This window comes from Malus domestica, chromosome 02 (genome assembly GCF_042453785.1).
Source record: "Malus domestica chromosome 02, GDT2T_hap1".
In the NCBI taxonomy this organism is placed as follows: Eukaryota; Viridiplantae; Streptophyta; class Magnoliopsida; order Rosales; family Rosaceae; genus Malus; species Malus domestica.
In genome coordinates, this window is record NC_091662.1 from 13,234,188 (window position 1) to 13,251,765 (window position 17,578).

General features: G+C 35.5%; 1 protein-coding gene across 1 annotated transcript; it reads left to right on the forward strand.

The window, feature by feature from the left end:
- Nucleotides 1-6,659: 6,659 nt before the first annotated feature.
- On the forward strand, nucleotides 6,660-12,853 carry LOC103402190 (methyl jasmonate esterase 1-like). The gene is made up of 3 exons (XM_008340929.4): nucleotides 6,660-7,219; nucleotides 12,102-12,230; nucleotides 12,386-12,853. Exons 1-3 carry the CDS (start codon nucleotides 6,734-6,736, stop codon nucleotides 12,656-12,658), a joined length of 888 nt encoding a protein of 295 aa, XP_008339151.3. The 5' UTR covers nucleotides 6,660-6,733; the 3' UTR covers nucleotides 12,659-12,853.
- Nucleotides 12,854-17,578: the final 4,725 nt, after the last annotated feature.

Genomic DNA, 17,578 nt, shown 5'->3' on the forward strand with positions numbered 1-17,578 from the left:
GAATCGGGAATTCACTGCACTCCAAAGGAAAAATCACGACAAAAGCTAAGAAAATCCGAGGGCATTATCGCCCTTTCACTGTTCACAAACAGTGAAAGACGGTGCTAGGGGAAGCCTGTTTTAGTATATGTATAACTCGATAGTAATGCCCGCGCATTGCGGCGGGATAGAAATCGGCTGCAATATAAGAATTTGAGCTAATAAATACCTGCATACTCTTTCACTCTTTCCTTAGGTTCTGTCTATTGACTGTGAATTGTAAACAACAACATTATCAACAATGTTTATCCTCGGTACGCAAAAAAAATTAAAAGAAAGAGGCCTAAAATTTTAGCATGACAGATGAGATTATAAATGTTATTCGAATGAATAGTGATAGAATGAAGCAAACTATATGCACTGGTTAACTGAGACTCACCCAAAACAGAGGAAATACATGCATACTCTTTCACTCTTTCCCTAGGTTCTGTCCACTGACTATGAATTGTAAACAACAACATTATCAACAATGTTTACACTCGGTACGCAGAAAATTTTAAAAGAAAAGAGGCCCAAAATTTTAGCATAACAAATGAGATTATAAATGTTATTAAAATGAGTTGTGATGGAATGCAGTGCGGATTTTTAGATGGTCACATTAATCTCCTGCATTTATCTATGTCAATATCTCCTTATGAGATGTGAATGCGGTAACCTATAAATTGTTTGAATTCCACAAACAACTACACACCAATTCTCAAACTGCACAACTACTAAATTACAAAAGTACTGTATCGATGACTGAAATGATCTTTAAAGCATCTAGGTACCCAGGTTTTCGATTAAAAAACTTATCCAATTGAATTCAATTTGAAAAATGATCTCTCGGGCATCTAGGTACACATGCATGCATTCAAGTGCACAAACACACTCAAATGAGTTATGAATTAACAGAAAACATACCAAAGGCAGTGAGAAGTTGTACGTCGATGTTAGACATGAAACTTAGCTGATTCAACTAAGCAGACCGGCTAACCATAATGCTCAGACCTGGATCATATTTAAAAATACCAATAAATCATCATGACCTCAATCAAATATAATCAAGATAAGAAAAACATAACAGGCACAGATCACATAATAGAAAAGAAGTTTCACAACTCATCCACAATCATCAACAGCTAAATTAAACCCAAAAATTAATCATGATCATCCATTTGTATATCAAACCATGACAATGATTTAAAATTTATTCCTAATCCATCAAACTTTTGAAATTTTTACAAACCAAGTTCAATTTACTACACAGAAAATCCAACAATACAGAAAATCCATACCTTTAACGCCAAGAAAACCTTCACAATATGAGAGGTTAAGTCAATCTACCACACAAAACTCAGATGCAGATTTACATCAAGCATTAAACTTTTCAAAAATTTGAATCAAATTTCATAGCAAAAGGCAAAAATCATCCACAATGAGGCAAAACCCAGATGAAAAAACTCACCATTGATCGTCAAATCCCACCACCAGATCTTCGAATGCCACCACAGAAGCCAAATAGAAGTGGAGAGAGAGAGAGAGAAAGGAGAACATGCAAGACTGCGAGGTCCAAACGGTGTCAAGAACCATATTTAAGCTTTGGTCTCCGATGTTTCAGTGGAGGATAAGAATCAAATGAAGAGTGACAGATGAGGAGAGGAGAGAAGAGAAGACCAGAATTTTGTTCTACCAAGCCAACAACAGAACATGGGAATGAGAAGAAACAAAGGGTATTTCCACCATTTCACTATTCACAAACAATGAAAAACAATGTCGGTCGAACTGAGTTTTAGTATATAGATAATTTGGAACTGAATATTAGGTTTTACTTTTCCTTAATTTCTCTGTTCTGGAGTAGGATTCTCTTTCCTCTTTTTTTCTCTCCCCTTTCCTTTCCTCCTAATTGAACGGTCACGGTTAAACCACGTCAACATCTTATATTTATTTTTTATAGAAAGAGAAAGACAAAATAAAGAATGTAAGAGAAGGAAATGAAAAGGAATGGAAAAAAGAGGGGAGAGAATCATAGTCCCTTTGTTGTATCTTATTTGGTTTAGTATTAACTGGATGTAACGGTAGCCGTGTCATTGGTGAGATTCTTCCCTTTCAACCGTGAGGAAATTAAACTCTGTTAAGGAAACATATGGATCCGTTTGCAGAGTATTATGTCCAAACAAGACAATTTGAATATTTCTTGGCCATAACTTATTATCATCCTTGTATAAGTGCACCATGTAGTCATCTTAAATACAACCTTTCTAATAAGGGTAATGCTAGAGATATCATCTATTTAACTTATATTTTATAAATCATATGATGTGATTATTGATGATATAATTATTATTTAAGTGATGATTTATGTGTTTATTTTTTATTAGTGACACATCTTTGTAAATGTAATGTAAAAACTTGATCTACTTAGCATTACTATTCTAATAAGCACCAAAACCTATCTCTTTTTTAGTTTGATAGCTCAACAATTTAATTAAATACCGCAAATTGTTTCAAAGGTGACCCTTAATTTTATAGTACTATCAAAATTGTTGTAAGAAATTCCTACAATTTTTTAAGAAAAACAGAACAAACTAATTCTTGTAAACGATTTGCAGTATAATGCTAGGAAGAATCAAATTTTAAACCAAATGATGTGGCTGTTGATGATTAAATTATTACTAAGTGTTGTTTAACGTGCTTATTTCCTATTAGTGATACATCATTTAGTTTGCAAATCTAGTTTAAAATTTGATCTACCTAACATTTCATTTGGTCAAGAACCAAACATCGCCGTACACATGGTCTAAAATATTCATAATATCCCAATATTTCCATCGAAATTTCCGTGTTTTTGGATTACCGATATTTTTTTGGACAACCGATATTTCCGATATCATCGATATTTTAGACTTTGCTAAGTTACTCATGTATCTTATCATGCAATGTATAAAGTGTAAAATATTGTACTAATTCATTATATATAAATGATTATGGTGTGTTTAAACTTCTTTCATTAATTACTACATATTTTCTACAGTCACAATGTTTGCCAGCTCGTTATATAATCAACTTAAATCAGTTATATCTATCATGCAATGCATTTCCTTCCAATTTTTTGTGATAAACTAATAGATAATTGACTAAATAAACATCCTGCAAAGTTTCAATAAAAATTTCTAAGTTTTTCTTATAATTTCTGTGGTTTTTATTCAATTTTTATCGATATCGATAATATCCCGATATTTCCATCGAAATTTCCATGTTTTTGAACTACCGATATTTCCGATATCATCGATATTTTATACCTTGGGCGTACATGAACGATGATTAAGGTTTTTTTTTTTTTTTTAAGTTTAAGAGAGATGAGTATTGGTTCATCACTAATCACATTAATATTATTCCCACTTAATCACTCATGTAATTAATGTTGAATTATCTGAGAGACGGGTCAAAAGCCCACTTACAATAACACTGATATTATCTCCAACTTGCTAATTACCACATGCGCAATCCGACATATGGGGGTTTTACCACAAAATACCTTGGTATTAGTTGGAGTAGGGTTAGGATATTTAAACTCTTCTTTTCTCAAAGATACAGTCAATGCGAGATATTTTGGATGATGCTAAGGAGACCAAAATTTTAAAACAAATTTGCAAACCAAATGATGTTTCACCAATAAGAAATAAGCACGTTAATCAACGCTTAAGTAACAATCCAATCATCAATAACCACATCATTTGGTTTGCAGATTTTGTTTAAAAAAAAATTAATCTCCCTAACATTATCTGAATATTTCAGTAATTAATGGGTGTGAAGACTTTATACAAAAGACCTTGATTCAATTAAAAGTTAAAGTTGAAGTTGTAATTTATTTTGTTTGATCGGCGGTGTGCGAGATTTTTCACATAAATCAACATGGTTTAATAGTCTGTATAAAGTTTCTCTTTTTCTACTGCTACTACTAATATATTTCATGCATGAACATTGGACTATTCAGTTGTCAAATGCTGCTGCAAGGCATCGCATGTCACACCTGTACAATCCCATAACAACATCAAAATTCAATCGAAGTGTGTGAAAGTTGTTGATAGATACAACTACTATAACTTATAAGACAGACAAAAAAAAAAAAACAAAAACAAAAACAAAAACAAAAAAGGAAAGGAAAGGAAAGTCAAAACCCATTACCTCTCAATTCAACAGAACGATAAGTTTTCTCTCACTGTTTTTTATTTTGCCCTTCTAACTCTTTCGCTTTCCTTTTATTTGCTTCCCGGCCGTGTCATTAGGGGTGGGCACGATGCGGTTCGGTACGGTTTCGAGTGAAATCACAACCGAAACCGAAACTTTTTGCGGTGCGGTGCGGTGCGGATTTGAAGCCAAAACTTAAATGAAACCAAACCGTTTGATTCGGTTCGGTGCGGTTTCAAACGGTTTCGGTTTGGTTTTTGAGAAAAAAAATGTACAATTTAAAATATACACTTATTTATGCATAAGACGGTCTTATTTCCTCATATTAATTAAGACGGTCTTATGTCCTAACTTTGATTAATATTAATACTTACTAAAGAAATGTCCTAACTTTGAATTTCAATGCCATAATATTAATGAGTTTTTTTTTTTGTCAGATTGGCATGTTGAATTCAATGCCATAATCCACCAGTGCTCCAAAATAGAACAGAACAAAATAATTCAATGCCATAATCGACTAGAGAACAACAAAACAGAAATAAACAAATGAAGAAAGAAAGTGCTAATGTTATTTTGTTATTCCAGCCCCCTCAAATTCAATATGACCGATGCTCATTGTCATTGCTCAGTGCTTACAACAGAAATAAACATATCCAGTAAATATTTGTTTATTTAGGCTCAAAGTGAGTTGCTTATTTGAATCACATATCCAGTAAATATTTGTTTGAGTTAGTGTAGTCTCCATGATGAAACTCGTATGATTCCCAACCCAATAAACACATATTTAGAAAATGTAACAGCTTGTCTATAAGGTTCCCCAACCGACAAAAAAAAGGTCAGAGAACATGTTTCATCTCGTCCCATATTAAAGATTCAAAACTAGATGATAATGATAGTCTAGTAACCTAATTGAACTAATTAAAAGTTTAAAATATAACATTTATTTATTAATTTTATTATACGGTGCGGTTTCGGTTTCGGTTTCAGTTTCAGTGCGGTTTTGAAAACCCAAAACCGAAACCAAACCGTTTTCTTTGCCGCGGTTCGGTTTCGAAACTGAAACCATTTCAAAACCGTAAAACCAAACCGTTCGATGCGGTTCGATTCGATTCGTGTTTCGGTTTCGGTTTTCGGTTCCAAGTGCCCACCCCTACGTGTCATAGTAAAAACTAGATCAGGTTGAGTGTTCATCTGTTTTTCCTCTCTCAAGAAACTTAACGTTTTATTTTTTGGCTAAACATATATAACGATGACTTATTATATTTTGTGTTTTTGGAGAGAAGGTTAAAAGGTTTAACTTTCACCGTTAAAAGTAACTTTCTTTACACATAAAGGAACAAAAGTGAGATTCGAGATAAGTTTAAGGTTGTTAAGTAAAACTCGGATTGAGGTTTATCACAAAATATCTCAGTTTAATTAATAGTGACATCAATCAATATATGTTGTGAGGCGATGATAATGCTTGATAATGATGACGACGTTGATGACGGTGGGTGAGGGTTGGTAGCATTAGAAATCTAACAATATTCCCCAACTCTAAGTTTCTAGCAGTATTCTTTTCAAACATTATATTCTTTGGTTTTATTAGATTTTCAATCTTTCACAAAATGTATATACTTAGATTTCGTCTAGTTTAGTTAGCTTGATCAAGATAAACGCCATTTATATAATGGAGCGGCAGCAGTGACGTTTGTATGCTAATATATTTTTAAATTAAATAATGTGTTATAAATATGAGAAATTTTTCATTGTGACTAGAACACGAGTGATACATCACGTGTTTTTATAAAAGTGATGGGAAATTTTATTTTTTAAGTTATTAACTTTTTAAGACACATATCTCACCATTTGTATAGTGACACATGATGTACCAACCCGTGTACCGGTCACACTAAAAAATCTCTCAATTAATAGGAAATAAATACGTTAATCAATACTTAGTAATAATTTAATCATCAACAATCACATCAGTTGGTTTACAAATTTTTGTTTAAAAATTTAGTAACATTACCATGTGGCTATGAGTTAGAAAACTACTTTCTAGCAAATTGGAGTTGGGAATACTTTTTAACTCAAGACTTTTGACTTATAAGTCGATGAGTATGTTAGAGAGACTAAATTTACAAACTAAATTATGTGTCATCAATAAAAAATAAGCACATTAATTAAGTAATAATCCAATCATCAATTTTTATTTCATTTAGTAATTTATACTTTTATAAGCTGTATTTTAATTATGTATTTGGGCTGAGACTTGATGATTATTATGTTACAGTGGACAGGAATTTACGTTAGTGTTATATTTGCAAGCTGTGTTCTAATCGTGCTAATGTTGGTTTAATTTGTTCTCTGCCTTTTACCTTTCCTTCGTCACATCTCTCGAAGCCTGCCAGAGTTGACCATAGCGATAAAAGGCCAAATAATTGGTTTAATAACCCCTGAGTCGATTATTAGTTCTCGAACGGATTTCTATGTATAAAAGTAAGACGATAGAAGCAAACCAAATCAAGGAAATTGTGAGTAAATGATACAGAAATTGGAATTGAAGAACATGGTAGAGAAGCTCCTCTTGTTTTTCCTTTTATTTATTTGCTTGGCAAAAGCGAGTACCTCAACCCCATCCCTGCCCTCCAACATTCACAACAAAACTAAAAGTCCAAAACATTTTGTGTTGATACATGGAGCCTGTCATGGGGCATGGAGTTGGTATAAGGTGGCGACTCTTCTGAGGAACTCAGGTCACAATGTAACAGCTCTAGACTTGGGAGCATCCGGGATCAACCCGATTCAGGTACAACAACTCCCTTCGTTATCGGAATTCGTCGAGCCTTTGACAAAGGTCATGGTGTCTCTACTACCAAATGAAAAGGTTATCCTCGTGGGTCACAGCTTGGGTGGAGCTGTCATATCTATTTTCATGGAGAGGTTTCCTCATAAAGTTGCTGCTGCGGTATTTGTCACAGCTATCATGTATGGTCCTACTCTCAATTTCTCAACTGTACATGCAGAGGTAATGAAATTCATATATACTAAATGTCAAAAAAATTCTACTATCATTTCTCTAGTCATACAATACCTTTTTAACTCGGAATATTTTGCTGGTTTGTGCCTCTTAACATTGTTGTTTTTCATCTCATCCGACAAATGTCATGTTGACCTTTTAATAGTGTTTGATACTGTTGATTGGTTGGTAGAGATCAACTGATATTTTTGTTGAACCCATTGTTTGCAAATCTTTTAACTAGAAGAGAGATGCTCATTTTTATACTCGCACAATGCTCCCCTTATCTCATCAATCATGTACATTTTTTTTATTCCTTCAAATGAGATGTCATAGATGAACAAGTTATGGTAATTGTAATGATTAGGAGTCTAAGAGCAAGTCCATCCCTAAAGACTTTGTGCCAGCACCCAATTAATTTATCCACTTAAATGAACAGTAATAGATCACAGTGAACAATAATAGGCCAAAGCATTTCCACCCCTAAAAATACGCTGGCACCCAGCCCATCTAATATTATTTTATTTTATTCATAACAATTAATATTTTATCATTTAATTTATTTTTTCTTCTTTATTCCTTTCACTCTCCAATCCCCTCTCTCTCTCTCTCTCTCTCTCTCTCTCTCTCTCTCTCTCTCTCTCTCTATTTTTCCTCCCTCTCTCTTTTCCAGGTCACTCCCGTGAGCTTTCCTTCTTCTTCCTCTTCAAAATCTTCAACAAATCAAACACAAAATATTATTTTTGTAATCCCTGGAGCTCAAGGAACCCAACCATGGCCTTGCATGCGGCATCGGTGCATGTGTGCGAGGTCCTACCATTGAAGCCGAGAGCTTGAGCTCTCCTTATATCTCTCTCCCCTTGTTCGCTTTTGCGGGTCCAAGAATTTCGGTGCTGCTAGATCTCTCTCAGCAATTCGAATCCCTTTCCGGGTTCGAACGCTCTCTCTTTGTCTCTCTCTTTCCGTGGTGGACTCACACTTCACGGCTGCATCGCATCCGTATATCCCGCCGATTCCATCCCTGATGTCTCTCCGGAACGAGACACGAATCCTTGACCCTGAATAAAAAAAAAAAAAAAAATGTCTGACGCCACGTTGGCGTTAGCATGGCATTAGATGACCCGGTCCCCAGGTCTGTCAATTTTAGGCTAGCCTAGAGACCAGCTTGGGCTGGGTGCCAGTCAATCCCGTGGGCTGGAGTGAATTGGTTGTGTGCCGGGCCAGTTTTTTAACTGGGTGCTGGGCTATTCCACCTCCGGTGGACTTGCTCTAAGAGATTACTTAGATATAAAGAGATTATGTCGCATGTACATAAAACATTGAAGTACTTTATCTTCTAGGAAATTAATTTTTTAAAACAGTTGATCGTCTTGTTCCTAAATCAACTTAAAAAGTTTTGAAACCCTAAAAGATACATGCATCTTTGTTTTTTTGTAAGATACTTTACAAATTAAAAAATATTCATATATCGACAAATAAATAAATTATTTATTTATTGATACAATAATAACCTCTTTAAAGTAATAAGTCACTTAATATTACGATCTAGTGGTATTCATCTTCACTTGTAAGTGAGAGGTTTTAGGTTCGATTCTCGCGCAAATATGAATTTGAACCAAATTATTGCTAGCCCATTGTGAGGCTAAACTCATCACATTCCCTTTAGTGTAGATAACACCGCTTGTTCCAAAAAAAAAAAAAAAAATCTTTTGGTTCTAACATGACACACCCTGACCCGGATTGCCCACTTGAACTCCAAATCGAGCTGTGCTGGCTAACACCTGGAAAGTGACGAAGCCATAAAGTGTAGTATAGTGAAATATGTGAATAAATTTAAACCTAAAACTGTCTAATTTAAAGAGTGCGTTGTGAGCAGGAATGAACCCATTTCACATATGATGATGGAGCATAAACACATTACAGTAAAATAGGGTGAGAATTATACCATCGAAGGTAATCGTCTACACCAAGATTTGCTAGTAATCCTCATCGGTATGAAAGCTTTGCTACTAGAACATGGAGGGACGAAAAATAAGGGTGAGTGGGCCTGAAAATAAAGTTTTATAAAAACCTTTTTGAAAACATTGTAACCCTTGCCATAAAACAAGTATAGTTTCCAAAATATACTTACTACGTATAGTATAAAAATACTTACCGTAGCCTGCAAAATCTCAAGAATTCATTACGGCACAATATCGCGAAACTAAGGGCAGGACATCCAAAATCACAGAATCTCAACAGTAATATAAGTAAAATCAAGCGCTCATCGATTTATGCTAGCATACGAGTCGGAGTCGCCTAATGCGACCTATACGACAGGACTGGGTGTAATCATAATATACGCTCTAGTGCTACAATTACGTGAAAACTAACACTATTTGCAGTCACCTATAAGTCGGAATTGCCTAATGCAACTTGTACAACATGACTGGCACCTACTTGGATCCAAGGTGAGTGTGCGGTACGGAGGTAAACATACACGTGAAAGACTGGTCCTGGTCCTGTGCAAGCACTAACACCGGGGTGCAGCAATGATGAGCAAACTACATAAATATAAGCATGTCATAACAATTCAATAATTCTAATCAACATAATAAACTCACTTGCGTATCCCGTAGGATATAGCATATTTCATAAATTCCGTCGTTTTGCTAATTCTTATAAGCATTAGTCTAAGCTAGGCATACATAGTAAATTCTTTTTCATTGTATAAATGGAAATTGAAAAATATGTATACACTATATAAAAGAAAAGACCCACTTACCTGAAGTCCACGCTATAACTCCCTATCACGAATATTGAGGCGTCACGAACGATCATCGCCTAGAACAATATCAATCACGTCTCAGAATTCTTATCGATAGAACACGTAACTTACATAAAACACATCTCCAAGGACGTTCTAAAATGATTTGAAACTCATTGACCAAAAGTCAGCAGTTGATCAAACGTCGACGGTAGGGTCCACAACCCTACGTAACTCGATTCGGAAGATCTGTACCTCAAATTTCTGATTCGTAGATTCTAAAGATCCACATTATACTTCTAGCATACTAAAGTTTCATTACGATCCAACGGTTGATCTCTGCCAATTGCAAATTCAAGTGGCGGTCAAGGTTTTATTTTACGAGCTTACAAATCTAATTCGGGAAGATTTGTACATCAGATTCCGATCTGTAAGTTTCTAATATCCTCAAATATTATGTATTATAACATATTAATGTTTGGTGACAATCCAACGGTCGGATTGTTGATTCATTTAATATCCAAGTGGCGGTCTCTATCAAAACTATAGTCTTACGATGAGATTTTGTCAAGTGAACATCACATATGAAATCAGAGTAACCAAATTAGTCTGTGAAGGGTAGGTGGGGTCTCAGCCCATGTGCCGCCACACATGGTGGCAGGCTGCCCCGAGTCGCCGGAAAATTCAACTATTTCTAAAATTTTCCAAATTTTACAAGAATGAAGATCTCAACGAGTAGACCAAGTTTTATACCTGTGGCCAAGTCCAATTTGGCTGGGAAAAGCCCTAATTTAGCTCGCACCCTTCAGAAACACTAGAATGGATGTTCATCGATTCGACTTCTCCGGTGTTCCAACGCCCTTATCACTAGTTGGGTCTTATTCCTGGGTCTAAAGGGAGTTGATTAGGGGTGGTGGTGGGTGGTGAAACTTGTCGGAACAAAGGAATCACCGTCAAGCACCTCTGGTGCTCCGGTGGAGTTCTACACAAAATGGGACCTAAAACCCTTCCTGATATTGGGTGAAAATGGTAGATGAGAGGTTGTGGAAGAGGTTGTAGGTGATGGATGGGTGTAGTTGGCTTGAAAAAATGGTGAGGTGGCTGGAAATCACTCCGGGTCAAACTAAGTTGCTGCGTGGGTGTACGGGTCGAAAGGAAGGGGTCTTTCTCTCCCTTTCTGATTGGTCCCTCCTTTCCTCTGTCACATCCCAGCCCAGGCCCCCACCACATCCCAGACTCGACTCTACCATAGCATAATATTGTCCATTTTAGGCCCCCAACCACGCCTTTACGGTTTTGTTTCTGGGAACTCACACGGGAACTTCCCAGTGGGTCACCCATCATGGGATTGTTTTCGCACGAACTCGCTTAACTTCAGAATTCCGATGGAACCTAAAGCCAATGAGCTCCCAAAATGCCTCGTGCTAGGTAGAGATGAGAATATACATATAAGGCTTACATGATCTACTCCCTTGGGTGATGTGGGATCTTACATCCTCTTTTTTTTTATTGGTCCAATCATTTTTCCACTAAATTTCTGATTGGTCACTTAACAACAATCTAATTGTGCCTCATCCCACAAGGTGGGAATTCACTTGATTAAAAATTAACGTTTAACTGTTCGATTTAATTCCTAAAATTAACGGAATTAAAATTAACTTATAAAGATCGTAAACATGAAATACGAATTTAAATTACGAAATACGTAAGACGGTCAACAAAAGTTAAACATCCTCACCTCTAAGGGCATTTTCGAAAAATCACTCTTTTAAAGATTATAAAATTGTAGAATTAGGGACGGGTTGTCACACAACATGTCTCTTTATCACAAAATCAAAAAATCCAAAAATTAACAAAATCAAAATTTTTTTTACATTAATAAATATTCATATATCAATAAATTACAAATTATTTACTTATCGATATAATAATACTTCTCTAAAGTAATAATATTTCTTGGTCCCAACATTTTCATTTATAGAGGTGTTACTGTATACCCAAATTATTGGTCATATGTCTTACCAACCTTATTCTGAAAATAGATATTTGTCACAAGTAACAATTTAACATGATTTCTTGTTCATGTTTTCTGAATCCTACTTAAGGATAATTAACTAAAAAATAATTTTCTTAAAAAATGTATAGGTTACCAAAGGAAGGGATTTAATGGACACTCAATACAGATATGACAACGGGACCAACAACCCTGCAACCTCCCAAGTCTTTGGACCTAAGTTTATGGCGACAAGCTTGTACCAGCTCTCCCCACCACAGGTAAGTCTTGAAGTGTGTCTATTGAAATATATAAACACATTGGAAACATAAGGTGTAGGGTAAGAGTAGAGCGCTAATAGTTTCAAAAAAATAAGTTCGGGTTTTCCAGTATTGGTTAGCTAACTTTTTTTTTGTTTTATGTTTGTCATGGACAGGATTTAAATCTAGCGTTATCGTTGGTGAGACTTGTTCCTTTATATAATTATGATGTAATAAAACTCACGAAGGAGAAGTATGGATCGGTTCGTAGAGTATTCATCGTGGCCGACCAAGACCATGCGATTGCGTTGGATGCGCAAAATTATATGATCAAGAACAATCCCCCAAATGAAGTGAAAGTGATAAACGGTTCTGATCACATGGTCATGTTCTCTAAACCAGTGGAGCTGTTCTGCCACCTCCAAAGTATTGCTGAGAACCATTCATAAAGACATGGACGGACATGATTAATTCAGGCATACTAGGTAGCATGCGTTGAATGCACCATAGTACAAAATGTAAATGAATAAATGAGATTGTTTTAAGTACTAATAATTACGTGTCCATGAACTTTAGTTCAAGAGGCATGACGCACTACTATAAACATGGTCACTGCGTGTAGCTTGGCTTGTGGTTGCTCCTCATTCTTCAAAGTTATGTTTTTTTTTTTTTAATAAACGATATTATCCACAATAAAGGGTTAAGAGGCTGGGCTAAACCTTATAATAGACCAGCAATAATATGGTTTAAATTTGCATTTGACGAAAGTCGAACCAAAGATCTCTCACTTACAAGGAAAGAGCAATCACTAGACCGCAGTACAAAGTGACTTCAAAGTTGTCTTTAGTTTCTGTTTATTGGGTTGCCTAGCAGCTACCCCTACTATTAATTATGAGAAATTTGGAAAAATAATCAAATTTTGGACCCCATATAGAATTATAGCCACCATTTTAATTTTATGATAATTATAACCAAAATTTGATGTAAAAGTACTAATATTTCCTTAATGTCATGTTATGCAAATATTCAAGACTTCATTGTAAGTTTGTGAGTGTCAAGGAGAATGACTTCTTGTTGTCAACAAACTAGTAACTCAATTTATGAGTTATCATGTTGAGAAAATCACGTTCTTACTTGGCTGAGATTAAAAGTCCTAATAACATGCAATTATATTCAAGTAACCTTATCAAGTTTTGAAAGACTCCCAACTTGCATCGATTGTTTCAAAAGGAAAATGACCAATACCAGAAAATTAGGATCCACAAGAAGCAACCAACTTTTAGAGATAATTCATACAGATGTGTGTGGCCTTTTCCCAAATAAAACAATCTGTGGTAATTCGATTGTTCCAAGATATTGTTATGTGTACCTTATATCTGAAAAGTCTTATGTTCTTGATTGTTTTAAAATATACAAAATTGAAGTTGAAAACCAACTTGAAAAGAACATTAAAATAGTGAGATCAGATAGGGGTGAGTATTTTGGCAGGTTTACAGAGACTAGACAACATAAGGGAGCCTTTGCATCTTACCTTGAAGCATCAGGGATTATTGCTCAATATACTACTCCAGGGACTCCACATCAAAATGGAGTGGCAGAAAGAAAAAATAGGACCTTGAAGGACATGATTTGATCCATGTTTTTTAGGTCTAAACTTCCAATTTTTCTGTGGGGAAAAGCACTCAAAACATCCAACTATACACTCCATAGGGTTCCAAGCAAGTCTGTCAAAGTTATACATTTTGAAGCTTGGATAGGTAGAAGGCCATATTTCAATCATTTCCATGTTTGGGGATGTAGGGCTGAGGCACATTTTTACAATCCTCGAGAGAGAAAGTTGGATCCGAGGACTGTAAGTTGTAGGTTTATTGGATATGCTGACAAATCCAAAGGTTTTAAATTCTATTGTCCTAATTCTCACACTAGAATTCAGGAGACCAAAAATGCAAAATTCATTGAGGATCTAGAAGAAGAATAGTGCAACACAGCAGCTCAAATTTTGAAGAAATTGGAAATGACCTTGATCATCCTTCTGCAACAACTGATGCACTATTGCTTGTGAATCAAGAAAACTCTTTTTCTCTCCCTCACTGTTCTCTAAGCTGCTTAGGCAGTAAGTACTATGTTTATTCTTGAAGCAGTGCAATCACCAGTTCATGATTGCAATCCTGAACACCAATACCCTGAGTGCCAAGTCTCTGAGGTTGTTATTATTCAACCATTGCAACTGGTGCAACTACCTATTAGACAATCAAATAGGCAAAGAAAACTTGTGATCTTACCTGATTTTGTGTATTTACAAGAGACTGAATATAACATTGGAGATAATGATCATCTTTTCACTTTTAATCAAGTTGTCAACAGCTCGAAAGCAAATTTATGGCGTGCTGCAATGGTTGAAGAGCTTGCAGCTATGGAAAATAACCAAGTTTGGAAGTGTGCAATGCCAAACCCATTGGCTGCAAATGGGTGTTCAAAACCAAAAGAAATGCAAAGGGAAAGGTTGAAAGACATCAAGCTAGACTCGTAATTAAGGATTTTACACAAAGAGAAGGCATTGACGATAATGAAACCTTATCATCAGTTTCATCCAAAGACTCCCTGAGGGTGATCATGGCTTTCATAGCCCATTTCAACTTAGAATTACATTAAATGGATGTAAAGTCAGCTTTCCTCTATGGTGATTTGGATGAAGAAATAGTAATGGTTCAGCCACTAGGTTTTGTGGAAAAAGGGAAGGAGTTTATGGTTTGTAAACTCAACAAATCGATCCATGGGTTAAAGCAATCATCTAGGCAGTGGTACATCAAATTTGACCAAGTTGTTTCTGCTTTTGGTTTTGAAGAAAACAAGATTGATGACTGTATATACCTCAAGGTCAGTGGCACAAAATTCATATTTTTGATATTGTATGTGGATGATATTTTGTTAGCTAGCTCAGACTTAACTCTCTTGCACACAACTAAAAGCATGTAATTGAAAGTTTTGATATCAAAGACCTTGGTAAGGCGCATTTTGTTCTTGGCATTGAAATTGAGCGAGATAGATCCAAGAGACTGCTAAGATTGTCTCAAAAGTCCTATATTGACAAAATCATGAAGAGATTCAACATGGAAAAATGTGCAAGTGGCGAGCTTCGGGTGACAAGCTAAGTACTGATCAATGCCCTAAAAATGATCTTAAGAAGAATGGAATGAAAGATAAGTCTTATGCTTCACTTGTTGGCAGTATCATGTATGCTCAAGTCTGCACAAGGCCTGATTTGGGGTTTGCAGTTAGTGTTCTAGGGTTTTTTTTTGTCTAATCCCGGTAATTCTCATTGGACTGTAGCAACGAAAGTACTGAGGTACTTAAAAAGAACAAGAAATCTTACACTGGTATATCAACAAGTTGAGAATTTGGAAATAATGGCTTATTCTGATTCAAACTTAGCTGGTTGTGTTGATGATAGAAAATCTACAAGTGGATATGTTTTTCTTCTTACTGTTGGTGCAATCTCATGGAAAAGTTCCTAGGAAAAGGTAATTACTTCCTCAACTATGGAGGCTGAATTTATTTGTTGTTACACTGCCACCAAACAAGCAATCTGGTTGAGAAATTTTATCATGGGATTGAAGGTTGTAGATTCAATTGAAAAACCTATAACTATTTACTGTGACAATAAGGCTGCAGTTTTCTTCTCCAGAAACAGCAAGAGGTCAATTGCTTGCAGACTATTTGACATAAAGCATTTGCGTGTGAGAGATGAAGTCAGAAAAGGGCTAATCAACATAGTTCATATAGGGACTGATTCTATGATAGTCGATCCAATGACTAAGGGCTTACCAGTATAAGTGTTTAAGAAACACGTCTACAATATGGGAAAGCGAGAGGATTTTGATTTTGTTAATGAGTAGGAGTAGTACACCCATTTATTGTTTTCTGTTATGTTTCTTTTCGTTTAATTAGATGCTTTCATAATGTTTTGTTCTCATATTATCTTATTGAAATAATATGAGCCATGCTTTTGCATGAGGCTCAATTCAGGAGTTGAATTTTGTTTATCAACTTGAAACATTTGAATTTTTGTCAAACAACACAGTGCTTATAGATTAGATACTTGTAATCATAAAGTGCACATGTAGAAGGAATTACATACTGCATTTATGATTCAGTATTCGAAGCTATAAGTAACAGGTTCTTAATGGTTTAATTGCAGCTTCTGGGGACTCAATGATCACCTTAATCTTAACCAATGTAATGTCATTCTTCTTGGATACTTAAGTGGGAGAATGTAAGTTTGTGAGTGTCAAGGAGAATGACTTCTTATTCTTGACAAACCAGTAACTCAGTTTATGAGTCATCATGTTGAGAAAATCACGTTCTTACTTGGTTGAGATTAAGAGTCCTAATAACATGCAATTATATTCAAGTAACCTTATCAAGTTTTGACAAGGGTTCAATATCAAGTAGGACTATATCGAAACCCTAATTAGTATGGAATATCCAAGGTATCAGTTAATAAGGCTGATATCAATGATGATTGGCTATATATTGGGAGGTCCCTACACTCACAACACCATCCCTTTTCAGCATAACCCTATTCTAAGCTAGAACTTTTGGCTATTGAGTGTAGAAAATCTCCTTTCATTATTTGCAGCAATGGCGATCTCTTCTCTAGGTAAGCTTACTATCTTTACGTATGCATGTTGTAATATGTATATGTGATTCTATGCATGCAATGTTCTAATAGTTTACATTCATACCGTGTTTGTAACTTTGTATTGGCAATCACATGTATGATTGGCCATTACAGCCATGCATGGAAATCGTAGTGGGTGCCTTACAGTCTTAAGTTAAACATGCTTGGAAACTCATCTAAACCGATTGGAACAAGTGCCCCAGCTATACGAAATCTTTACTATTCGTTTGATGTTGGGTTGTAAATTTTGTGTACATTCTAACTGAGACCAATTTTGTTGAAGGAAGCAAGCAATTGGAAGTTTTAAAGCAGGATTTAGAAGCGGTGGATAGGAGGAAGATGCCATTTGTGGTAGTGCAAAGACATAGGCCGATGTACACATGAAGTAACAAGATAGGTGATGTTCCAGAGGGCGAAAATGCTGGAGCATTTGGAGTTTGAAGATATTGATGTTTATCAGTCAGGAATGCTGTCAACATCAAATATATTGTTTGTGCAACAACCTCAAATCGAGAAGTGACCCTGGCACCATGTTGTTGAGTATTCTGATAGTTGCTTTGTAAGTTCGTGATATGTATGATTGTTGAGGTACAAATGTATAGTGGTCTTTATCCTTCTTTTGCTACTCATATTGATGGCATAATCTTCCTAGATACTATTGAGAAATTGAGCCTTATGGATGCATTCT

Excerpts from the sequence above, each read along its gene's own strand:
- LOC103402190 (XM_008340929.4), top strand. The coding sequence starts at position 6,734 with ATGATACAGAAATTGGAATTGAAGAACATGGTAGAGAAGCTCCTCTTG. Across the intron at positions 7,220-12,101 it reads TCTCAACTGTACATGCAGAG|GTTACCAAAGGAAGGGATTT; the intron begins GTAATGAAATTC and ends AAAAATGTATAG. Across the intron at positions 12,231-12,385 it reads ACCAGCTCTCCCCACCACAG|GATTTAAATCTAGCGTTATC; the intron begins GTAAGTCTTGAA and ends TGTCATGGACAG.